The sequence below is a fragment of the Nylanderia fulva genome, unplaced genomic scaffold (genome assembly GCF_048542155.1).
Source record: "Nylanderia fulva isolate GAGA-0341 unplaced genomic scaffold, ASM4854215v1 Scaffold44, whole genome shotgun sequence".
NCBI lineage: Eukaryota > Metazoa > Arthropoda > Insecta > Hymenoptera > Formicidae > Nylanderia > Nylanderia fulva.
Genome location: NW_028190521.1, coordinates 780681 through 807396, shown reverse-complemented (window position 1 = coordinate 807396; position 26716 = coordinate 780681). Strand labels below are relative to the sequence as shown.

The 26716-nt window shown below is 35.4% G+C and overlaps 1 protein-coding gene across 2 annotated transcripts in view; it reads left to right on the top strand.

Annotated features, from left to right (window-relative positions):
• Positions 1-4557: 4557 nt before the first annotated feature.
• The window catches only part of LOC114929546 (homeobox protein caupolican), a 59292-nt gene continuing 37133 nt past the window's right edge, over positions 4558-26716 (top strand). For both annotated transcript variants that reach the window (XR_003819269.2, XM_029301120.2), the window contains exons 1-2: positions 4558-5280; positions 23845-24243. Coding sequence is in view for 1 of the 2 variants with exons in the window: in XM_029301120.2 (XP_029156953.1) it covers positions 5233-5280; positions 23845-24243 (447 nt within the window). In the remaining variant the exon portion in view is untranslated. The remainder of the gene's footprint in view (positions 5281-23844; positions 24244-26716) is intronic.

Genomic DNA, 26716 nt, shown 5'->3' with positions numbered 1-26716 from the left:
ACAAGAAAATTCTCTCTGTGCAGAGATGGGGCTTATGATACATTCTGTATAATAAATAAGAAATTTCAAGTTTTTTATTCGGTTCGATTTTCCGCGGATTGCGATCTCTTGTAATGATTTCGGGGTACGATTCGGAGAGTTTGAAGATTGCTCCGATATTTTTCCCGAGGAGACTAGAATCTGTCCGCGTGAACGGAGGAGAAAGAGAGTCGGGGGCGAGAGCCGCCGCAGTTTATTTTGGTCGGGTTAATTAGTGTTGCCTCGCGAGGTTTACGGTTGACATTTCGTTGGTCGTTCGTTCGTCGTTCCACGGAGGGTGAAGAGTCGAGAGGGAAAAGAGAAGGTGGAACAGAGACGAGGGGGCTGAGAGGGGGGCAGAAAGGGGGGACCGGCTTTTTTACGGCAACACGCTGGTCGGCCATGCCGAAGAGGAAGACGAAGTCGGCGCAGAAGGGTGGAGGAGGAAAACGGACGAGTTACAAGAACGCGTTCCTGACCAATAAAACTGCGGTGCCCCTCGAAGGTACCCCTCGAAGGCGCCAGGGCAGTCTGGATCTCTCTCCTCTTATTAGTCTCTCTCTCTTTCTGGCGAGAAAGAGCGTAACAATCTTTTGTCTTATTCTCCGCGGTGTGAATCGCGCCATTCGAATTAGATCCGCTTTTATGATTCCGCCGTCGGGATTGCTTTCGAAAAGAGCGATAGAAAACTCGTAAAGCTGTCGTAAAAGCTAGTCGAGGTATTACAATAGTGTAATGTAATAGGATGAATGAATTTAGAGAGGTCCTTGTTTAAAAAAAAGTTTTATGTAACAGCAAGTAGATTTTCCTCTTTTCTCCATTATTTTAAATATTTCAGAATAAATAGCTGATGGTCTAAGAAAAGAAACTTATGAATTGCGAAATGCAACTCGTAAAATAATTACATGCTATAAAATATTATAAAATATTAAAACTGATGTTTTGTTCTCATATAATCATAAATGTTGCGCCCAACAAAATAAATGGACATTCCACAGTCATCGAGTGATATTTTCACATCGTACATCAGATTTCATTTTGTCATCTCCGCATCCGTCGCATAATTCTTCTAATTTAATTATTCGAACAATATTGCATAATCAGAATAGACAATATTTTTTTCTGTGTTAAAATATTTTTTACTAATAAAAATATCTGTGTTATTTATAAGCTGAAGTAAAGGCTAATAATCTTGTCTGATATGCGATCTATTTAAAAAAAAGATAGATGCATGAAAAGTTTTAATTTCTTAGAGAAGTTTCGATGTTTCAAAAAAAAAGAGACATATATTTTTTATTACATTTTCTTCAAATTCAAAATTTTAAAATAGTTCCTGAAATATTTTAGTGAAAGTAATTTATAACCTACTTTTCCTTTTTCTGTATTTATACTAATATATAAAGAGGTAAAGTTTGTTTGTTCCATTATTCGGTACTCTCAGAAACTACTGAACTGATTTGGAAAAATCACGCACTGATAAATAGCTCAGATTTTCCTGAGTAATATAAACTATGTGGCGTTGTGCTGCAACATCTACAAACTACAAACCGTGTACTTAATAAAGAAGAACATGCACTAAGCCATAAAAACTATACATTCTTCACGCTCTATATTCTAATTTAACGTAGAAATTACCGATTTTGATGAAATCTTCAAAGTGCAATTATAGGCATTTCAGGAGTTTCTAAGGATACAAATTATTACGTTACAATTCTAAAGTTTTTACGTAATAATTGAGTTGAACAATAAATAAAAAAGTGGTGCAACGTGTAAAAAAAATTGATACAATAGCAAACAGTTTCTCACTTAGAGATTTAAAAGAGAAGCTTTTAGTAAAACTAGATTAAATAATTTTAAAATAGGGTGATTTGACTTTTAAGTATCACAGTGGATAAGTAATATTAATAAAGAAAATGAAAAATAAGGGAAAATTTTTGACTCGAAATACGTACAAAGCTTGAAAGTCACGAGTGTAACAGTTAAAAGAAAGTCTTAATAGTTGTGTATCTTTTAAAATACAATCCGATTTGCCGAAAAATTGGAAAACATCTTCAAACTTTGCATGGTGAGAATATGATGTTTTTCATTCAATGACGATTTTCCAGAAAGAAACGAAGGATTGAGCACAAATTATGTATCTTTAGATGTTGCGCGTGACTCTTTAAAAAGTGACAAGTAGGAGTTGAGGTCTTTCTGATGTAACAAAAAGCCTGCGGTTTTGGGACAAGTTTTCTTAAGATTTCTCTGTATTATGGGCTTGGGATTATGTTCGTTATACGGCCATGATCAGCAGGTTACCCAGGTTTACGCACAACAATAAATCATCAAGGGTTCGTTTCCTCGTACCCCCAGGGTGCAGATACGAAGGGATGTTTATCTCGTCTCTTGAGTACCTCGTCAACCTGTCAGTTAATCCTATTAGCAAGGGTATCTTATTGCGTCCAACTAATATCTTCTCGTTGTCTTCCGACCATTTTTATCTGTTTTCGTCCTTGTTCTCCAAATATCTTTATCTTCGAAAAGACCATCCTATTAAAGCTATTTTTTTCATAAGCAAGTTAGTTCTAAACATGCTAATATATCATTGATTATCAGATATTTCTTTCCAATTTTTAAATCAGTACATACAATTTAATGATTCGACAAATTAGATTTAGTTCTTATGGTACAGAACACAACGCCAACGCGTTATGGAATAGCTCTCCTCGACAATGAAAATTCTTGTATGTATAAGCGAACGCAGCAATCTCTTACGCTAATTCAGCGGATAAGTATTTCATGCGCGGTTAATGGTTTCGGCCCATTGGTACGACCTAATAACCCGTGAAATTATTCAGGTTGCACAGTACGGGGCAAATCCCACGGGCTAATCTTCTCGGCGTCCATCGTTCGTGAAATTTTCAATGGGAGAACAATAGGCCAGAATAAATGTTTGGCTTATGCACCGGCGCCAGAAACGTAGGTACATAGACATTATACAGGGTGACCGCGTTTTGTCTACTTTCCTCTCTATCGTAAACTCTTCTCTCGAGAGAGCGCGATACATGATAAAAAAATATAATTTTATAAAGAACTTTGCCCATTTTTATAGGGGTTTTGAGACCTTCCGAGCCCAGAAATAAGACATATATTAAATTTCAAGGTATTATGGATTTTAAAATAGGTATCAATGTCCAAAGCATCCGCCGGTCAATGTTCAAATGTCATCAATGTTGGTGTATAAAGTGTATTCATTTTGTTATCTATACTCATACGTTTGCAATCAACTGATGATTTTTTATTTTATAATTGAACATGACTCTCAGAATTCTTGTTTTTTGTATTCATCCTTTCCTACAGATTTCTTTACGCCTTCTGGTATAGAGGTGCATTGGTATTTATGCTGTAGGCTATTATTTTCATATCATATCAATTATTTAGTATCTAGAATATATTAAATATCTTTCAAAAGGTATGCGGATACTTTCTGATCATAGTAATGATATATATTTGTTATCTTGAGACAATTTTGATGAGTTATCAAACGAATATGTACATTATATCATTAAAAGGTAGAACTACTCCGGGAGAAGGTGAGATTGTTGTGTTCTGAGTTCTAAAGCGTTGCTGTACGCAGATCACTTGATTAAGCTTATTCAACACATTAATTAATAAAAGAGCATAAATCATAGTAAGTACGATCAAAACTTTGGAAGTATTTATTCTTCAAAATTGATAATTAAGTGAGTTGTAACTTTGGATTAATGTTTATGATAAGCCCAATCCAATCTCTGATTTTGATCAACTATTTTAGGAGTCTTCTTTATAGAACTAATTGCCAGAGATTATAACTTTTTAAATTACACTAATGTAATGTATTTTTTTAAATCCAACTGCTGGCATTTCGAGAAATGACTTTCCTTAAGATGCGAGTTGCTTCGAAGGGGGAAATTGGTTCCCCACGCTGACATTTGACAATCGCACTATCTTGGGATCTCGCGGGCCGGAAGAAGTCCGCTCCTCCCCTGCGTGCTAGGAGGGGCAAGAGAGAAAGGGAGAGAGAAAGAAACGCGGATTTATTCAAGTCCCTCGCCGAGTCGAGTTGACAAGAGTAGAGCCGCGTAAACACACTCGTTTCTCCTTGTTCAGCCGCGATCGGATGCAGCATCCCGTGGCGACGAGGCAGGGCGTCGCGACGCCGGATCGTTCGACGATCCACCGCCACTTTGGGGGTGAGTGGTGGGACGGGAGGGGAGGAAAGGCGTCGCGACGTCAATGGATACGTTCAAAAAATAACTTTCGCAACCAATCAGGGACGGTTGAGCAGCTCGTAGATCCCACCCACAGACTAGCGAGCGACTCCGTGATTGGTTGCGTTTCGCGCTAGTCCCCGCCCACTTGTCCTCTGGTGGGGATACGCGATGCTTTCAGTTTTCCTCGCCAGAGGGGGGGAGTCGCGACGGAGAAAGAGAGAGCGAGCGAGCGAGGGAGAAAGAGAGAGAGGAGCCGGAGAAGCCCGCTGAAGTGGTGTGAGTGGTGCCGAGTCAGTCGCAGACTGGAGTGCCCTGTGAGAGCAGGGGCCGGACCGAACGAACGAACGAGAGAACTTTTACTCCACTATATATCCTGCTGAACGCGCGTTCGTGTGAAACAACGGCCTCGCATCGCTCGCTCGCTCGCGTGAAACGAATGACCGTCTGTCCGAATGTCCGTCCCGTGTCTTCTCACCCGGTGTCGTGGTCCCGATCTCGCGTCGTCCCGTCGGTGTCACCCGTGCCAGCTGTTTTCATGACGTGCCGCGAACCGTACCGTGTTTTCGCGACCAGAGGAAGCGCTGCCGCGGATCGCCGCTGATGATCTCGCGCCTCCCTCGTTTGAACGTCCAGCGGGAACTCGGGATTTTGAAGTGCGCGATGACGTCTCTCGTTGATGAATAATCGTGTGCTCGCTGGAGGAGAGAAAAACGTGCGTCATGAGGTCGGTCACGACCGACCAGGACTTGGGCGCAGCCTGATGTCTCGTTACTCCGTTTAACGTCGCGCAACTCATAGACCTAGTGAAGGAAAGCAAGGGAGAGCGAAAGAGAGAAAGAGAGAAAGAGAGAAAGAGAGAGAGCGAGAGAGAGAGAAAGAGAAAAAGAGTGCAGTGTGTGCAGGTACGAGATCGGGCTGCGTTTCGCGAGAAAAGGGAGAAGACAGCTTCATTCACGTTCATCAACGTCCGTAAACTCTAGACATGTCAGCGTACGCGCAATTTGGATACTCGTATCCGTCGGCGTCCCAGGTAAGTCACTTATTAAGCATTAATCATTACAAATCACGCTCGATGCACTCAACATTTGATCACGCTTATTGTTTTTATATTTATTGAATAATTTAGAGAGGGACAAAAGGAGACGTAAAAAAGTTCATTTAATCATTTGCTCCAAATGTGTATTTTATAAACATATCAGATATACCCCTAACAGCACAACATATCCAAAAAACGTTCAGAGGATATCCAGAGGATATCCAGGGACATTCGAATATTCTCTGGATGTCCGTCTTTCAAATATGTGAATTCTGTTAGGGACGAGAGGGTATTGATGTGTTTTCATTGTATTTTTCATTAAAACGTACGTAATCGCGTAAGTTACGTAAGTAACTTGTCTAGCGAAGAGAGACAAGGTCTCTCTCTCTCTTTCTCTATCTCTCTTTTTCTCTCGTGCGCGCGCGCGCAAAACGAGGAGCGATCGCAGAAGCGGAATTCCACGCGACTGGTCGTTGCCAATAATAGCGCACAATTAACATTCGCGCGAGCTCGCCCGAAGAAAGCGAGATCGCCTTAGAGAGACGCGCACCTGCCTTAGATAGGCTAGAGCCTGCGGAAACTCAGCGACGGCCGTCGCTCGAGCGCGTGATGGGAAGGGACTTCTCGCGTTCTATAATGCTGGAACTTAATAATAACGTTAATAATAACGATCGTCGAATTCTCATCTGACGCGCCACTCCCGATCTCAATAATTTAATTGCGAGAAACGTAATTTACGTCAAATACGAAAACAGCTGTTTTATTTGAAACGATACCCACGGGAGATCATTTAACATTTAGCGTTAAATGTTTCGAGTGTGAACTCAAATTATATCTTTTCTCCTTCCCTCTCATTTTCATGGCGTGTTTTATTTATTTATTTATGTTTATTAGCTTAATTTATTATTATTAATTTATATTTATATCATTAGTTTAATTTATTAGCGCGTGGATAAAAAATACGACCGATCGATGCGGAAAAATTCTAAGTGAATATTTGCATTATGCTTTTCTGAAAAAAAAAGGAAATAATTGATTAATTCATTACTCGTGTAGAGCGATTAATTATCTTCGATATTTCTGTCGATGGTTCTTGGAGAGAATAAGCGAGATCTGCACTCGCGGTTATTTGCAAACAGATTTCTTCTTCATCAACGTCAATATCCTTAACTTAATGAGATAATGGCTGTTTTTACGCTGATGCTCATTCGCGGATTTTCCGAACGGAATTAGTAATTAAGAGAAGTCACGCGCAGACTTAACTGATAAGTTTCCTTTTTCTGCGATGCGTAAAAATGTAATTTTGCGCGTAGGATGTTATTATGGGCTTATGGGGATCGAGTAAATAAGCGTAGAAGTAGGAATTCTTGCGTTTCCCAAGTCAGTAATCTTAGATTGATATATATATATACATATATAAATATATCGGATGCATAAATGTATCTCAACTATTTGCATTCCTGGCTGAATTACACGCAATTCGTCGACTGCAAATGTAAGCAGAATAACAAGAAAGTGTTCGGTAATTAATAATAAAAAGATATTGTGAGGTTGAAATGTGTAAATACTTGTTTGCCCCGACGTTGACTGAAAACGAGTTTCCGTCCGGTTTTCAGCTTTAATACCTCCAACTATGTCAGCGTTATCTCGTTAATCGGATTTATCCTACTCTTTGTATATATATATATATATATATATATATAAAGAAGAAAAATCGCGAGGTATAATTTTAATATGCGTACTGTGATATAAAGAACTTTATTGTTAGACCTATAAAATGCGTCTTTTATTATTTTATTCGTATATTATAATTTTTCTTATAATATAGTATCATATACTGAAAAAAATTGTTAAATTAACACATATTTAGTTCAAATAAATCATTGATTTAAAATAAATAAATATTTATTTGTTTTGAAAAGGATTTTCTTATATCAAATAAATATTATATTATTAATTTTAAATAAATGATTTATTCGACAGTATTGAAATAAATATTTATAAGAAGTAACTAATTATAGTCTTTTTAATTAATTTGCTATAATTCTCGTGTATGATTAATGTACAAGAAAGTTGATAGAAAATTAAGTGTTGACTATAAATATATATCATTTAAGAATAGACGAGAGAAAAAAATGATGCAAACATCGACAAAATTTACATGAAAAACATATGACTAACTAGTATCACAGTGCTCGCATAAATTCATGTTTGTATAACAATCGCTCGGTGAACACACACAATATTAAAATACGCTGTTAAAATATGCGGGATAACATTAATGTTAACAAAACGCCGGACGATACGGCATTATAAAGATATATTATGTGTTGGTTGTCGGGTTAAATTAGATAGGCGGTAATTAAAATTCTAGTTGGTCTGCGATGAATATTCAGCCGCGCGTTTCGTTTGAGTTTTTCCTCCACTTGATCCTGATGCGCGTCGGAATTTCGCTCGCCGGTGAATTTATCGGAAATCGTTTGAATGGCTCCATTAACGATGCCGTTTAATTTATATTAGAATTAAATATGAAGCAAAAAAATAATTCATTTTGCGTACAATGCAAATCGTGGAATGTATCGTGCAAACAGATTGCAATAACGTTACATTCAACAAATTGACATGTTGAACAGAAAAAAAATAGGAAAATCGGACTTTGAGACAATTTTGTTCATTTTTTATGACATTAAAAATTAAAAAAAATATTGATTCTCTCGTAAAATATTGATTTTCTCGTAAAATATTGATTTTCTCGTAAAACTTGTCGTATTTGGATACCTGGGTGGTATTACACTTCTCGGACACTTCCGGTATAGACATTATAATTTTGTTTCCCAAAGATGGGGATCCCAAAGTTTTTCTTTTATTTTCAATCTTCATTTTTGACCTAACATTTTTACTTTGATGCTTTAAGTAGTCGTTTTAGTTTTCTTCGAAATTATTTAAATTATAGTTTTCTGGTTCTTTTTCGGAAAAATAGGAGCTGAATTTCACTGCAAGAAATTATTTTATTATTTTTGTAGTAATTTGCAAAACATAAACTTTTATGTGCACCATAAAGTGCATATACATCAATTTTAAACTTTGGTGTCTACTCTTTTTTGTGAACTTGAAGCCATCTAAAATGTCAGTCGAATTTGGTACAATTCGGACGTATTTGCTTTATAAATTTAAGAGCCTATCGTAAGATATGTACGGCATTTGAAGAAGATGCGGTAACAGAACTAGACTGTCACATTTGAAATAGATTACAATTTTAGAATAAAATAGAGATTAAACCTGAACTTACTTTTAGATACAACAATTTTATAAAAGCGGAATTTATTTTTTTATCTCGTTGGGAAAGTGTTGTCAAGGTGATTATTTTAATGAACAAAATATTTAATAATTAAAATGTTCTGTGCTTGTTTAAAAAAAGATTTAAATATATAAAATCTCTCGCACCTAAATAAATGAAACCTCTATCGAGATCCTCGAAAGTCCAGTAAAGGTAAAAAAAAGATGCGCCATTAAAATTGGAGCGAAATTTTGACGCGGGATGATGCACGTGCTCGGCGTCGCATGTTCTAAAAAAAAAAGGAGGAAGATGGAAATAAATAATGCTCGATAAAAGCGGCGCATACGTAAAGTGCACCGAGGGTCGCGCAGGTGCAGCCTCTGCGCCGACTCTAGACGGCAATAATACGGGTAGAGAGGAGGTTTGCCCGCATCGGAGGATCCGTTGCAAGCGAGCGAGCGCTGTAAATTGCATTATTACAATATTTGCCGCAAACGTCAAAGCTGAAGCCTCCATGTATTCCAGACACGGAGAGAGGCACAGCTGATATTCCCGCCGGGAGAAAAAGGAAGAGAAATTAAAATATTGCACCGAGACTTCTCTCTCTCTCTTTCTATGCCGTCCAAGAATCTGCATAATCGTGCCGATGAGCGACGCGGTGCCTTCACTTTAATAAATACCGCGTACTTGATTGATTCATTGGGACGTGAAGTAATTTGAGGAGAAACTTGGCTATTTCGATGTAATCCGTACATCTAGCGTTGCAACACATCTCTGTCTCTCATCCCATGAGAGATTATCCGAGTCCTATGAATTCGTTGGAGTTACAAGTGTCGAGAGCGGTGTAAAACTTGAGCAACGTCTAACGACTTCGATCGACTTGCACGATTACTTCGATTATATGTTTTATTAATATCTTTTTGCGACAAACTATCCAAAAATAGTATATTTATTGCACATCGGAATGCACATGTGCAAAAAAATGTTGTTCTTTTAATATTATGAGATTAAATGTAGGTTACAATGTGACGTTGACGACGATGAGCCTCGTTCATTTCTTCGTCAATCTACATATATCGCAAAAATGGAGTAGGAGATCCGGTTGTACCGTTGGAAACCGAATGATTAACATGTACATAAGCGTAGTAATTATGTATAATTATCTAAATGGCGTTACGAAATTTGTCATGGTTTACGAACAAGTGCGCGTTGCACGTCGATGCCATAAGATAATAACTACCTTGTACCAATGATTTCTAAGCATATGCGATAATTGATGTTTATACTCTACTTATAACGCGACTCTCTCGCGCGCCCGTAGATAGAACTGCAGGACGAGTCGTAAAATCTACAATTGTAATTTTAATTGCGAATTAATTCTACCTCGGTGGCTTTGATTACTTAATATTTGCCAATGAGCTCTCTTTCTCTATCTCTATATCTCTGTATATCGCGCTATCTCTCTTGTCTCCTTGAAATCGTCGTAATCATCGGTGTAGATAAGGAACAGTAATAAGATACATTCCGTGTAGAAATAAATCGCAAGAAGGATTTACATCGTTCACTCCGTTCAAGAACGTTTAACTATTACAGAAATTATCATAATCAAAGAATACAAAAATAAAAAAGGAGAACGCGTTTCAGAAAAAATCACGATCGAGTCAGGTTCCTTTCAATCTTCTGAATTTTATTTTCAGTTGGATTATATTTACAAATCGAAAAGGGAGGTTCTTCTTAGTGTGGATATATGTATGCACAAATTATTACATACTCGAAATTACATTTTAATATTTAAGAAGAAAATCACTTTTCTTCTCCAAACGTCAAAATTTGGACAATTCGAAAACACTGTATTGTTAAATAATTGTAATTCAATTAAGATAAATTATTTTATTATTGGATTCTACCACTGAAAAAGATGTGTGCTCTTTCTCATAATTTCTAGGCGCAAAAATTATTTTCTTCCCCAAACGTCAAAATTTTGACAATTCAAAAACACTCTGTATTGTTAAATAATTGTAATTCAATTAAGATAAATTATTTTATTATTGAATTCTACCACTGAAAAAGATGTGTGCTCTTTCTAATAATTTCTAGGAACAAAAATTATTTTCTTCCCCAAACGTCAAAATTTTGACAATTCAAAAACACTCTGTATTGTTAAATAATTGTAATTTAATTAAGATAAATTATTTTATTATATTGGATTCCACCACTAAAAAAAGATGTGTGGTCTCTCTAATAATTTCTAAGCACAAAAATTTACTTCCCCAAACGTCAAAATTTTGACAATTTAAAAGTATTCTGTATTGTCAAATAATTGTAATTCAATTAAGATAAATTATTTTATTATTAGATTCCATCACTGAAAAAGATGTTTGCTCTCTCTAGTAATTTCTAGGAATAAAAATTATAAAGAAATCTTCAAAATCTTTCATAAAATAAATAAATATAATTAACTTGAAAAATGTAAAAAGATATAACTTTGTGAATAATTTTAAACATAAAAATAAAATGAGCATAAAAATATGTTTGAGTCCAATAATCTGAACACGTCTGTATATAAGTTTGCGAGTGTGCAATTGCGCGCATACACTAAAATGGTTAAACTGGTCGCGATCGTTCCGTCATTCAGCGACGTCGCTCTATCTATGCTCGAGCATCGTGCGCTCTGTTCGCTAACAATAAGTTACACTACCGTGATGGCAATAATGGGAATCGTGCAACGCGGTATATCGTGCACCGCGGCATATAATTACGACCGTCGACACGGAAGCGCCTCGGCATCCGCGATATCGATTTTCAGGATCGTGCTCTGTAGGTTTCTCTCTCTCGCTTTCATTCACGCCACCCTCTTTTTGCGCTGTTCGCGGCCATTGTTATCGCGAGGGAATCGACGCGAACCCTTGGCAGAGGAGTGACGCGAGAGAGATCGACGAGCTAACTCAACTGCGAATGTGAACGCATCGCTAATTCTCGCCACTCCTCTTGCTTTCATGAACTAGTAATTAGGCGATATCCGAGAGCCGGAGAGAGAGAGAGAGAGAGAGAGAGAGAGAGAGAGAGAGTTAGGAAATCGTTACACTGTAGTGTACATGGCAAGAACAATATATAGAATCTATATATGTATATAATATATAAATATAATAATAATATATAATATAATAATAGAGTATAAAATTAAATATAATTAATAAATATAATAATAATATATAAATAATAATGTTTGAAAAAAATACAAAATAATATATATGTAGATGTATATATTACTTAGAAAAAAATAATAAAATTAGGAAAAGGCTGTATATAAAGAAGGAATCCGATTTATTTTTCTCTCGATCATTAGGTCGGTTAATTATAATTTATTAAAGATATTGTGTATCTGGCTTTGAGGATTTTCGTGCGGAAATTTTTATTCCCGATATGCATATATATATATAGCTTTAATGATATACAAATTGCCGCGCCCATGTAATTACAGCGTAAAAAAGTACAACTTTGTTGCAACGTCGTCTCTCCTCTCCGTCCATTGGTTTACAATAATGCCCGGCGAGATATTAGCCTTTCATTTTATGCTCTTCTCACGATCGCATGTCTGGAAAAAGGGAATTTCGCGTGGTGCAGTGGACCCCGCTCACTTCGTTAACTCGCATTATTATGCCGTCGTTATATTCGGTTATACTTTGTTATTACGCGCTGTTTATCTCGTATCACACGCGGGATTTGGCAGCGGCATGAAAACACCGTCGCCCGATGATTGACGGAATCGGCAATTACGCCACGAATTCTCGCACGTACTTGCCGAACGGTCTTCTTCGGGCTCTTGTGTGTTGTCTCGCGTTTACACGCACGTCGCGTGGAGAAACCGGTTGCGGGTTTTTAAAGGTGCACACGTGTCCCTCTCTTTCTCTCTGTCTTTCTTTTTCGTTCGCATAGAAACGGCCTCTTTCGTGAGCGAGCGCGCGAGCGCGAATTTATCGCCCTTTTTTTCTTCGCGAATTTCCAAAGGGTTGACGAGAGACGGAAATTAAATCAATCGGGCCGAGAAAAGGCTCTCTTTAGAAAGAAGTTTGAAAAAATTAGCCCCACATCGAGAGATAGAATCCCCTGCAGCACGAAATATTGCTAAAATATTGCAGAAATATTTCAATATTACAAATATTGCAGCAATATTGTGCTAATATTAAATTGATTGCTCAGAAATCGGACAAATAAATATCTGAATAAATGAAGAAAGTAAGAAATAAGAAATGTTCTGCAATATTTTATAAATATTATATTCACGTTTGCAGAAATAAATCAGCATTATTGCAGAAATGTTGCACAATATAGTTTGGGAGTGGACATATTTATATTGTGGCAACCTTTCAGGAATATTGCATGCAATAATTGTTTTTTACTTACATCAGAACACTTACGTCTTCAACATCCACATTAAAAAAAAAACAGAAGTGAGATTTATCTGAGTTTTGATGAAAATGGAAATCAACTAATATTTCAATCTTGCAAAACAATATTCTTGCAATATTCCGTCAATATTTCGTGTTGTAAGGGATGTGAGAAACGGAAAAATAAGTACATAATTTTTATCTAGTACTAGGATGAATTTGGAATACAGAAAATAAATATTTGTGTAAAATAAATTTTGACAAACCATTTAATTATCTTCCATAGCCTCATATCGAGAAAATATGAGAAAGATAAATATATGATTTATGTAGGTCTGGGATATATCCTTTGGGATATAGAGAATAAATAATTGTGTGAAATAAATACGCGGGAAAAATATTATAAAGAAATTAATTTTGATGTTTAAAAAAATTATAATCGTATTTATTATTATAATTTCTCTTCTTTAGTGTATTGAAATGAATATTAAGGGAAAAAGACAAGAGAAAGATTAAAAGCAAAATACATGAAGCGCTAAGTAAAAGAAGAGATGATATATTAGAGTCGATTTTTTATGAATCAACATCACACACATTCTTTGGAATATTTATGTAGTACAACCCTTGCTTATTATTAGATAATATGAATATCTGTATTGAGTCATTATACAGTATTAATTATTAGAGTTAATAAATATACTACTGGTTTAACTGGATTAGCAGAACATGATAAATGGATTGAAAGTTGCAACCTTGGATATTGCTTGGATTAATTGCTTTTCAGTTTTCATTACAATGTGTAACTAGTTATGAGAGCAATGAGAAAGAAAAATATGAAAAAAAACTCACAATAATAACGAAATTAATAATATTAATGGACCTATGTATTCAATTATTCCCAGAATTATTTGAAATTATCCATAACTCTAATAATGATCTTCATTTAGAATTGTACCTTTTTTTATCTCTATTCTTGATTTTTCAAAAATTTACATGAAAACTGAAAATTATAAAAATCTAGATATCCAGATTAGTCAGAAACCATCTAAATTGATTGCTTGATTCCCTTTACGCTTCTTTATATCATTCTGAATGGTAAAAAACGCGCAGTCAATTAAACACAAGACTCGCATATATCAGAACCTGGTGTTTTTTTATTGTTTCCTACATTCCAAGCATGCCATAATACTCGTATTTATCATTTATATTTATACCGATAATTATCGGCCGACATAATTAATATCAGCATAACTTACCTTGTATCTACTTTTATACTTGTCAGCACTTTGTCCACCTTTAACGCGTCAATTTATCATACGATACCTCGATGTCCTATATAAGAAAAACAATTTTCACGCTCGCAAATTTGAATATCCAAGAGATAACAATCCCGATCTATGCAATTTCAATAACTTCAATAACATTTCTATCACTCTCCTTCCTACTTAATTTAACCACTCAAAAGTTATGACTCCATGAAAGCCAAGTTTGACAGGTCTTCTCCATCTAAAAGAGAGAAGGTAGAGAATTTTTCGGAATTTTTCCTTCGGCCGCCAATTTAATTCCGGATGCTCGTAAGGATTTCCTCCTCGGGGCGTCGATAAACGCTTCAACGAGCCGCGTAAAAATACCCCTGTCGCGATACCCCCGCGACACGTTCGCGCCTTCTTAACGTCGAGTTACTACCGCTTTAACAGCGGTCTTTAACACGCCTCAAATAGATCCCGCTCGCGCGCGGTGACGTTTTTACAGCCGCGCGCTCGCGGAATTCTCTCATCCCCACGTGACATCGTCCGTTCGTCGCGTCGCGTCTCATCTCCTCAGACGGACGTAATTAACGTGGGGAACTGTCTCGCCCGTGTAACGCTCGCAACTTTCGTGACGGCTTTCCGCGCACGTCGCATTAAGTTCGCCGACCAACAATCCGTCCGTATATACATATTTGTAAACTTTCTGCATTATCCATCCGTCCGTCGGATTTAAGTATTAAATAAACCGTTCCGTGTCGTACTGTGAAAATTGCGTCGTCGCGTCGGTGCACTCAATTTTATTTGACAGATGTGGAGTAACTCGATTTTAATGCTCTCGATTGTATGGAGGGCAAGATAGAGGGAGGAGAGAATTAATTTTAGCGACAAAGCTGAAGAACATGAAGATTATTTTTAGGAATAATCGAGTTCTGCAAAATGCAAAGTAAACAAAAAATTAATTCTTGACATCTTAGAATTATAATTTTATTTTTAATTTTACAAATCACTTGATAAGGACTCAAAGAAGGGTCGAAACGTTGTGATTGAATAAATAATATTTGCCAGTACGGTCGAGAGAAGATTTTTACCTTTTTTAAATTCTGTCTGGCGATTCTCAAATATCTACGTTCTTATTATTAAACAAAAAATTATTATGAGATATATAATTCTATTTTGTATGAAAAATATGATTAATGTTTTAGGGTGGAAAAGAGACGGAAGAGAAAAAGGGAGGAGAAAAAGAAATTTATTTTAACGATAAAGCACATATTTTTGCGAACATGAAGATTATTTTTAAAACTAATCGAGTCGAAAAATTTAAAGAAAAAATTATTAAAGATTTTTTTTTACAAAACAACAGTCAGTCAATTAATATCGTGAGAAAAGAGGGACAATTAATTACGTATCGAGTATAGTTGGCTATCGGCGACGTTGTTTTTCGCAAATTTGCAGACTGCTTCGAAACCTCGGCATTCTGTTAAATTTTAATGGAAGATCTCTTCTGTCCGCATATTACAAAGTCTTTCCGCTTGGCGGCTAATTTGTCGAGAGAAGAAGGGCTCTCTCTTTCTCTCCCCGTAATGTCGTTGTCGTACAAGAATTCCTACCGGAAAGGTCTAAGGGAGAATCTTGCGGATTTTCTGCTCGCTTTTGCCGCGATTGGTTGCGATTTCAGTGAAGAGAGAGAAAAATACATGCGCGCGCGCTAGAAAAAGAGGAAAAGAAAAGAAGAGAGAGAAAGAGAGATAGAAGCCGCAGCTTGTAAAAGAGGAGCGGTCTCTGAAGAGGAAAGGCAGGCGAGCGAAAAGATCGACCACGCATTCAATCTCCCATCCCTCTCCTCCCTTCCTCCGGTCGCCATCTTTCCAGTATAAACCGCGCGTCCGCGTAATTGGTGGCTGCCAGTTTGTTGTAATGGATTTACGAACATACGTCTTTAAAAAAACAAAAAAAAAACGCAAATAACAGGATTCGAGCATCGCTGCTTGAGAAAACGTTGAAATATTCCGGCTACCGGTAAATTCTATCGCAAACACACAGGAAGGAAGGAACGAAGAGGAGAGGGTAATAACTTTTGTTATTTAGGTATTCGCGCGTTTTGCGCGAGAATGATGATTAAGGGGATCCTAAACGTTCTTGCGTTTCAGTCCTGTTTTATCGACAAAATGTGAGGTTAAATAAACTATAAATCTATGTATTGGCTATACGGACTGTTTTTTACCTGAAATAAAAGCGTTCCCACATTTGTTAATATTAATACTTAAATTTCTACAGGAAAAAGATTTATTTCAGATAAAAAACAATCCGTATAGTCAATAAATAGATTTATAGTTGAATCTAACCTCACATTTTGTCGATAAAACAGAACTGAAACTCAAGGACGTTTAGGATCCCCTTAAATAAGAGTTTAATGTAATAAGAACGAAGCCAGATGTCGATTATTTTCTCGTAGATGATAATCGATGACGGGATGATTAACCCCGTAACGGAATACTATTCAGTTTCACTTGGAAACACTTGTAATCCTGTTTATACAAGCCCGTTCGCAACGAATACGTGTACACAAAAGCTGTCCTTGGAGGACTTCGATTTCTCCGGGTTCTTTCGTTCCCTGCCCCTTCCTCCCTTTTCTTTCACCCCTTTTTTCTCCCTTTGTTCGCGCCTATGAACGTACGTGCGTGTTTACGCAGCCGCGTGCAACGATGCGGATGTATCGATAAATGGCAAGAACGTGCGTGTATATTGTAGATAGATGAATGAAAGGGTAATATACATATATATATGCAGCGTAAAATTTGAGAAAAATATATGCAACGAGAGATTGGTAAGATCAATCCTCGCACGCACTTTTAATAAACGCGTGCAAATTAATAGGGTGTCATGTACTCCCTGGAGGAATCTGGAATTCTTCAAGCTTTCTTTTTTATGTAGAATAATCGGGAATTATTATAGGGAATAAAATTTGAAAAAAAAGAATATGTAACAAGAGTCAGGCAAGATCGATCCGCACGCACTTTTAATAAATGCGTGCAAATTAAGAGGGTGTCATGTACTCTTTGGAGGAATCTGGAATTCTCAAGGCTTTCTTTTTTACGTAGAAAAATCAGGACCTATTAAGGGGAATAAAATTTAAAAAGAAATTGAAAAAAAAAGAATATGCAACGAGAGTCAGGCAAGATCGATCCGCACGCACTTTTAATAGAGTGCATGTCCTTTCGAGGAATCTGAAATTCTCAAGGCTTTCTTTTTTACCTAGAAAAATTAGGGAATTATCAACCAATTTTATTGGAATTTGTTAAAAAATTCTCTCTTTCTTTGATCATTTGCTTTTATATTGTAATCATTAATTGACTAAATTGCAGAAATAATTATGAATACTTTTCTTTCTATTTATATATTTAATATATAAACAAAATGTTAAAATACATATCTATATATTCTTGATTGTAATTTTAATAATAAATAATTGAATCTTTTGTCACATTTTTCAAAATCTAACATTTGAAACTTAAAAAGCTCTTTATTTTTCCTATAAGTAGAAAGTATTATAAAAAGGAGCAAGGATTATTTATAAATGCTGAATTTCAAAAGTCTCTTTATCCGGAAATTTTGAACAAAAGTAACTGAGAGGTGGGGAATTTTTTTTGCTAGATTTGAGTAGACACCCCGGAGAAAATAGTTTTACCCACAATACGCTTTGTCACGACGTCTTCCGCTTTGCATGAGAGATTCTCGCGATTGTAACAAAATAAAAAGCGAATCTCGAATCACATTCTTTGTCGACCATGTCATGCGTTCTGTCGCTACAAAGATCTTTACTTGAGTTGTACATGGTGAAAGTTGTAATCGAGAATCCTTTCTATCTCGACAAAGTGACGAATCTTGTCAATTTCGTGAGGCAGATTATATTATTGGTCGACTATCTCTTTTGATTAATCGTTGCGATAAACGACACTGATTTATTGTTCTCAGAAGAAGCCGCTCGTTTCTTTTTCTTTTGTGATAATGAAAATTATCGACTATGCGATAACAATAAACGATAGCGATACTTCAGCATTTTCACTTGGCCTATTTAAGCACGGTTTAAAAAAATTTTAATTTAAATTAAAATTTCTTATTCTTTTAGAGATGAAGAAAATATTTTATGCTTTGCATTAAAAATTAAGATTTATTAACTATCACATTGCCAATATGTATAAATTATTTTTTATCATAATATATCAATTTTTTGCGTGGAGAGATCAATTGATTCAGTCAAGGCTTCGGAGAAAGAAGAAAATTGAATTATTATTTCAATTATTGAATTATATGTCGATTACTTGCTATTATATCGATCGTTCACGAATTCAGGAAACTTTAAGAACGATTCAACTTTTTTACGTCTGAAATTAATAGAGATCAGATTGCGGCTGAGTATGTTTTGTTCAAGAAATCATGCGAATAATGTCTGCTATTTTCCGGACGATGACGTCGAATAATGGAGCTTTCGCCACTTTTGTGTCTTATTTTCCAAAGAGTAGAAACCTACTTGATCAATGATACCATTACGCAAACCACAAAACATCGAGTATTAATGAAGGTACTTTTCTAGCTGATGTGTTTGCAAACGATCCTTGAATTTGGAATTATTTAGCGTCGTCCTCGCACACACGTGTTGACGATCGTTTAAAGGAGAAAATACGTAGGCTCGAGCGAAAAACTCTCCGACGGTGGGATTCGCACTCGGCTTCTCGAGGGGTTGCTTCGCCAAGGCGAAGATGATACAAGAGAGAAAGAGAGAGGGATAGAGATCCGAAGGATTTTCGCGACGACCGCTGCAGGGGTGGAAGCGAGATCTTAAAAGGTTCGGGTGGGATCCCAGCAGGACGCGAATGGCTTCAGACACGCACGCTGGAGGTGTCGCCGGAACGTTTCGTTAGAGGCGAGAAAAAAAAAGCACGTCGGAAAAGACGACGAGAACCATATACACTACCATCAAAAAGTTTAAGACCAAAGTAATAAAGATCACAGAAAAAATAGAAATATAATATTTCGCTAATTGCATCTTTTTTTATTAATAGCTACAAGATCATTTTATAACACCACAAAAGTAAAAATAGTTTGCATTATTTTTTGGGTAGAAATGATAAATTTATAAATTTTTTTGGTCTTAAACTTTGTATCGTTAAAAACTAGCTAGATCAAGATGAGATGAAAATATGTAAATTGATCTTAGACAAGATAAAGATGATTTTGTTTTAAATATATCTAGATAAAAGATAAAACTATTTGGTGATTCATCTAGATAACTTATATATATTATACCTTATATAATATTATATATTTTTTTAAGATCTCTTATATAAATACAGTTTTATTATACAAAAAAATGTAAATTATAAAAAGGATATAAAAATGATATATATTTTAATTTGTAAGTTTTTATTGCTTAAGTTCTACTACTTAATAAAAACACTTTTAAGTATTTTTAAGTGCTGTGATTCTAAATCAAGTTATATCTGAATATTATTCTAGATAATTTAATAAAAATAACACTTTCTTTCATCTAAGATGCGCGCGCAGATATGTATAATACATATTTTATTATCTATATAAAGATATAAGATGATGTACAAAAATTTCATTTAGATAATCATCTATATAATTTTATTTAGATAACAGCAAACACTGGTTATGCGTGAACGACGCGATAGACATGTAAGATAGACCCATGAATGCCCTTGGCAGAATGGATGAAGAGGCAAAACATAGGGGAATTTTCTCTCTTTATCTGCGCAGATAGGATGTGCAGTCGTCTTTCGAAAGCTATTGACGCATAACACTATATTTATTCATCAGATTATTGACAATTAATTGTCGGCCATTGCTGACATTAATGCGCAGAAAAGGACGCAGATTCATTGATGTTTTGCCTTTCTATCCGTTCTGTCAAACTTAACTTATTGGAGTCCTAGATAACAGAGATGCGACACTCACGAGCATGGCCTGATTGGCTGTCAAAATCACGTGGTCACAACGCCATTGTATTTCCTCACTGGTGTTCTTTAATACATGCAAAATTGAAAACATTAAGTTTATAACGGAGAAATAGAGTCTACGGAGAAATACAAAGTGCAATATAAAGCTATTATTATGGTGTAAGTATTTTTATTTGTCTAAATATTTAGTAGAGAGTATTGAGTTTAGAGAGTATTAATTTAACCTAACTTAACTTCTATCTTTAGCGTCTCGTCTTCCTAAAGCTGCGTTCGTTTTGGACGTTTTCAGTGCAATAAGCATCTTCTGTCTTCATTTGATATTTGATGTGCAACGAAGACAGAAGATGTTTATAGCGCTGAAAGCGTCAAAGCAAATACAGCCTAAGTGCCCATAAGGAAACAAAATGTCGGTTTTTGATATATCGAACCTATCGACCATGAGTGTCGCATCTCTGTTATCTAGGACTTTAAACTTACCCAGATAGCAGAGATTTTGATGTCAAAATGATGTCATAATAATTACTGTGGCTATCTGGGTATATCCTGAGGAAATGTATGGCATGTTGGCTCTATCTTATATGTCCATAATATATGCGCATGCGCACGTAACTCGAAGTTTGCCACCGCATATGTATGTACCAAGAGATGAAAATGTCCGGGAAAGCTTCTGTTCACGAAAGTTGGATCTACCTCGCCTTCTCTTCGCCCTTCTATTTTTGCAACGCCAAGTCCCGGGATATTTCTTGTGAAAATACGCGGGTTTATTGACGCGCGCGGAAAAATCGATGACGCGTCCAAGATTGTAAACATTGCGAGCTGTATCCGGCTAGAGATGTCCCGGAAAAGCGAATTTCCTCGGATTTTTTCCCACGAAGACGAAATTCGTAATTAAACTAAAAATTCTAAATTAAATTAATAAATTTTAATTTATTAAATTAAATTAGAAATTTAGTAAATTAAATTAGAATTTATTGAATAAAAATTTATTCCATTTATTAAGTTAAAAATTAAATCTATCTGAATTAAATGAAAAATTACGTAGAGTAATTTAACTTTACGTCGTGGATAAATACTTGTCACGTAAATTACAGGCGAAAATTATTTCTTCCTTGAAATAAAAACATCGCAATCATATGTTGTCGTGGAAGTATCATATATTAATAGTCGAACTTCGAATAAACAGAAAATCGAAGCGACCGTCTCCAAGGAATTGCTTAACAACCGAGAGACAGTTTTGTCGTGCGATAAAAAATCCCATCAATATATATGCAAAAAACTTGACCGCAAAAACTTGATCGTTGTATTTTTCTAAACGCACACTGACATTGACATTGATAAGCATTTCAATAATTCACGAAAAGAGAAAGAGAGGGAAGCGAACGCTAAATAAAAATGCGAGGGAAAATCGTTTGTGAAAATAAATTTCTCGTCGACAAATCCTATCCATCACACACTCTCGTGTTTTCGATACGATCTACGAATAGAAAGATCTATATAATCGAGTTTTGTTTTTAGTGTTTTTTCCGTACTATCTCTCTCTTTTTTTCTTCTCGATTTGTACAACGGAAGAGAGTTCGAGAGGGAAAGACTTTATCAACGTGAATACATATATATATGTATATACGGAAATAATTTCGCGCCCTTGCCATATTAATTACTGGGATTTATTCCGTTCTCATTTACAATAGGCCAATTTAGCGCGAGGTAACGCACATGAGAGAGTGACGTCTTTCTGTTTATACGGGAGCTGTTTATACGGAGCTATTAATCGTCAGGGAATAATCGTTCGCGATTATTCGCCGAGATTCACCTCCGATAAAATTGAATACCGTATGAAATGTACATTGTACTACGTTTATTCGTAATATGTTTTTTTCTAAAAAGATGAAGCTCTGATTGTAGAAGATCTTCCATAGTGCATAAGATTCTCGTAAAAAAAAAGAAAAAATATATACTCGAAACATTTTTTTTTCATTTATTCTGTTGAAAGAATTTTTAAAAGAATTATTAATGATGTTATAAACAATTTCTGCCTCTAGATTAATTTTCTCTTATAAGATATTTTTACAGAATAATTTTGTCTACTAATTAAATAATAATTAATTAAGAAATAATAAATAATTACATTTACAATCTTGATTTAATATAATGTTAAATAAATCATTAAAATAATTTTTTAATATTAAGTTTGTTAATTTACACTTTTAGTGATTATTACTTTATAAATATGCAACATCTACGAGTTGACTTCTAATCGAGCATTTTACAATTTTTGTATTTCATATAAATGTATATACAATATATTTGCTATTCAACATATTCATGCTTATTGCAAATATCGGAAAGTCGTTGAGGCGATGTAAATTGATTAAAAAGACAACGGGGAAAAAATAGATTTTTTTTTTTACGTCTCTCTAATCGTACGTGAATATGTAATACACAATGTAATGTACATATACAATATAGTATACATATACAATACTCTTATCACGACATGTCTATGCATATTTGCGTGCGAGCAGCTACCGCTTGATGTGTCATTTATATGTATCACTGAAAAGAGAGTGAAGAGAATGCAAAATGGAAATCCGTTCAGAAGGAAAACAAATAGTTTCTGCTACGCAAAACTGCATATATATCGACACGAAATAAGTTGGAAAAATTGCCTTTCCATATATTTGCCTCGGGAAATATAAGGAAATAAATATTCATCCGTGTTTTTGCAATTATACTATGTTAAGGGGATCCTAAACATCCTTGGGTCTGTTGTTTTTTCCTGTTTTATCGACAAAATGTGAGGTGAGATAACCTATAAATCTATTTATAAATTTATTGGCTATACGGGAGTTTTTTAGCGTCCTTTGACGCGTTTAGACGTGTTTCGTCCGAAATTCTTTTTTCCTTTGTCGTATATACGGAAAAATATAAATATTATAACCCACTGATAGCCGAAAGTCGTACCTGTCACGAAGAATTAAGAAGAAGAAGATTGGCTACACGGGTTGTTTTTTACCTGAAATTAGACCAGGCCGGATTTGGCATTGGATAAAGGAATAAAAGTGATTATTTAGATATAAATTTGGAAGCCTAATAAACGAGAATAACTCATCCTACATTTTCGTGCACACATGAAAATGTAGGATGAGTTATTCTCGTTTACTAGGCATCCAAATTGATATCTAAACATTCACTTTTATTCCTTTATCCAATGCCAAATCCGGCCTGATCTAATTTCAGGTAAAAAACGATCCATATAGTCAATAAATAGATTTATAGTTTATCTAACCTCACATTTTGTCGATAAAAGAGAAAAAAACAACAGACTTCTCAAGGACGTTTAGGATCCTTTTAACATATAGTATAATTGCAAGAGCACGGATGAATATTTATTTCCTTATATTTCCCGAGGCTTCATGTGTGCACGAAGATGTAGGATGAGTTATTCTCGTTCACTAGGCTTCCAAATTAATATCTAATTATTCACTTTTATTTCTTTATCCAATGCCAACTCCGGCCTGATCTAATTTCATGTAAAAACAATCCGTATAGCCAATAAATAGATTTATAATTTATCTAACCTCAATTTTTGTCGATAAAACAGGAAAAACAGCAAACTTCTCAAAGACATTTAGGATCCCTTTAACCATCCCATGTATATTTTTCAGCTCCTGGTGAGCGGCGGACAACCGACGACGGCGACCTCGCCGGCCATGTCGTCGGGGAGTGCGTTGAGCCCGGGGGGCCTGTCACCCTCGTCGACGGCGACCACGACGACGGGGATCGGGCCCGCGGGCACCGGTGGCGCCACGACCCCCGTCGGGGGCGCAGCCACCGGGCCCGGTTGCTGCGAGAACGGCAGGCCCATGATGACGGACCCGATGACGGGCCAGACGGTATGCAGCTGTCAGTACGACAGCGCCGCGAGGCTGGCGTTGGGCGCTTACCCCCGGCTAGGGCCCACCGCGACCTCCTACTCCTCCTACCCCACGCCGACGCCCTCGACCACCGATCAGGGACCCTACCCCAGTATTGGAATGGACAGCTCCGCGTTCTACCCGCCGCTGGTGAGTTTTCATTCGATTTTGACAAGGAATATTTTTGGCGCAACTGTGCGCGTTTTATACAGGATTTCGAGAAAAATTGGTCAGCAAGGGAAGTCAGGTACTTCCCGAAAATTTAAAAAATTCTGAAACTTTGGGTACGTAGAGTAGTTCATCTGTAATGCAAAGCTATTTTTTGTTTGTGCTGAATTATGGTTTAAGGGATGAAATCATTCCTCATAAATAAAATGGATTTTTGCTTTTTTGATATATCTCGAAAATTATTCAAGATATTAAATTATATTGATAAAGAATAAAATTGATAAAGGATAAATTATATGACGGTTCATCTACATAACTTTCAGATAATATTATTTTTAAAACCGTTTATGTAAACATAGTTGTAAAAAGAATGTAAATTATAAAAGAGATATAAAAATATTATATATTAATGTTTTTATTTTTTGTTGCTTAGTGCATAAATTCTACTATTTAGTAAAAATAACACTTTTTTAGTAATTTAGTAAAGATAACACTTTTTTAATCTAACAATAAGATGCAGATATAGAAAAAAACATTTTTATTATCTTTGTAAAGATAAGATGACATCAAAATTTTATCTATATAATTTTATTTAGATAACAGCAAACACTGATTCTAGGACATTATTCATATCGTTTTAAACAAAAAAGTTTATATAAACATGTATCTTATTCTGAACGATTATAAAGATACAACGTGTTCAAGTTTAAGAACGAATACATATTGAATTAACTTATTATTATTAGCAAAAAAATGCTATGAAACGACTATATTAAATAGTCGTTTTTTGTTACCATGTTACGAATGTAAACAGCAGATCATGTTTGATAAGTTCTATGTTAATTATTGGCTTATTAGTTCTAATGATTAGGTTATAATTTTAGGTTTCTGCTGTAATTAAAATGACTCTTATTCACTCATGTATAAATTAGTATTAATTAATTGAAATTATTGTTTATTAATTAATATTAATTATTCAAATAAATTGTAAGCTTAAAATTTAATGTAATTGTTTCATAGAATTTGAGTCTAATAAGTTAATAAATATATTCGTTCTTAAGACTGAATATGTTGTATTTTTATAATCATCTAGAATAGGACACATGTTTATATAAACTTTTTTGTTTAAAATGATGTGTACAATCATGTCCTAGAATACTGACCATTTTTCCTGAAACACCCTGTATACAGGATGTTTTCTAACAATAAGTACAAAATATTGAACGAGATATTCCTTGGCTTATTTTATGAAAAAAAGATCTTATAAACATTTGCCCCAAACTACTTTGTTTTTAAAATACAAGTTGTCAAAGTGTCAAATGCCAAAATGTCAAAATATCAAGGAATATCCCTTTAAATTTTTTGTACTTAAAAAATTCTGTATATTATATAGTAATTAATTATAGTATATTATATAGTATATTATATAGTATATTATATAGTAATTAATTATATGTATATTATATAGTAATTAATTATACATTTTTTTTGCGTTTATTATATATTTTTCGTATTATTCGTTCCAAAATAAATATCAATTCCATCTCAAACGATCAACGCGATCTGTCGCCCTTCTCTAATTTAAATTACCTGACTTAACTGTATTAAAACATATGACAAGTTTCTCCAAGTGTGATCTATGAAGGATCGATCTGCGCTTCTCCGCAACATGTAAAGCGGCCGGAAGCCGGATGCAGATTGATCGGTTCGTCGTGCTAGGCGTGCCGGGCGATTATTGCTTCTCCAGTATTAACTTAAGACGGATTAGCACGTGGTGTTGCCGCGAATTAGTTCGGAATCCCGGTACCCGCTTTCGGACGTCGGCCCCTTCGGCTTCAAGAATTCCTGTGTGCGTCTTCGCAGGCTCTGCCGGGTACCGGCTGCGTCAAATTATTCACGCGTCCCTTTGTCCTAGAAGAGGCCGATAATCTCGTTTAAGTTTCGCTTCGCGGAGGGCGCGCGTCGCTCGTTACGTTTTCTCGCTCAAGGGGCTGTCCTCGGTGACGAATTCGCGCGCATACGTCACCCAAGAATTCTTCTCAAACGATCGCACTTATTCGGTCCTTGCTCCGTCGCAGAATTCGTCAGGAATCTCGTGAAACACACGCTAAATCCGTTTTGCACACTATATTTTTTATCGTAATTGTATAGAATTGAATATTTTGTAGGTATTAAAATTAATTTGACTTTAAAAATCTGAAAAATTAATATGTATTCTATTTTTTATCGAGAAAAAAATTACATATTCTGCATGTATATGTAGAAAATTAATTCGCGTAAAATAAACAACATAAAAAATAAATTATTTTTTAAAAATATTTTATAGATTAGAATTATATATTAAAAAATTAATACTTATTTTGCTTTTTTACGAAGAAAGAAATTGCATATATTCTACACGTAGAAAATTGATTTGCGTAGGATAAACAAAATTAAAAAAGAACACGATCGAATT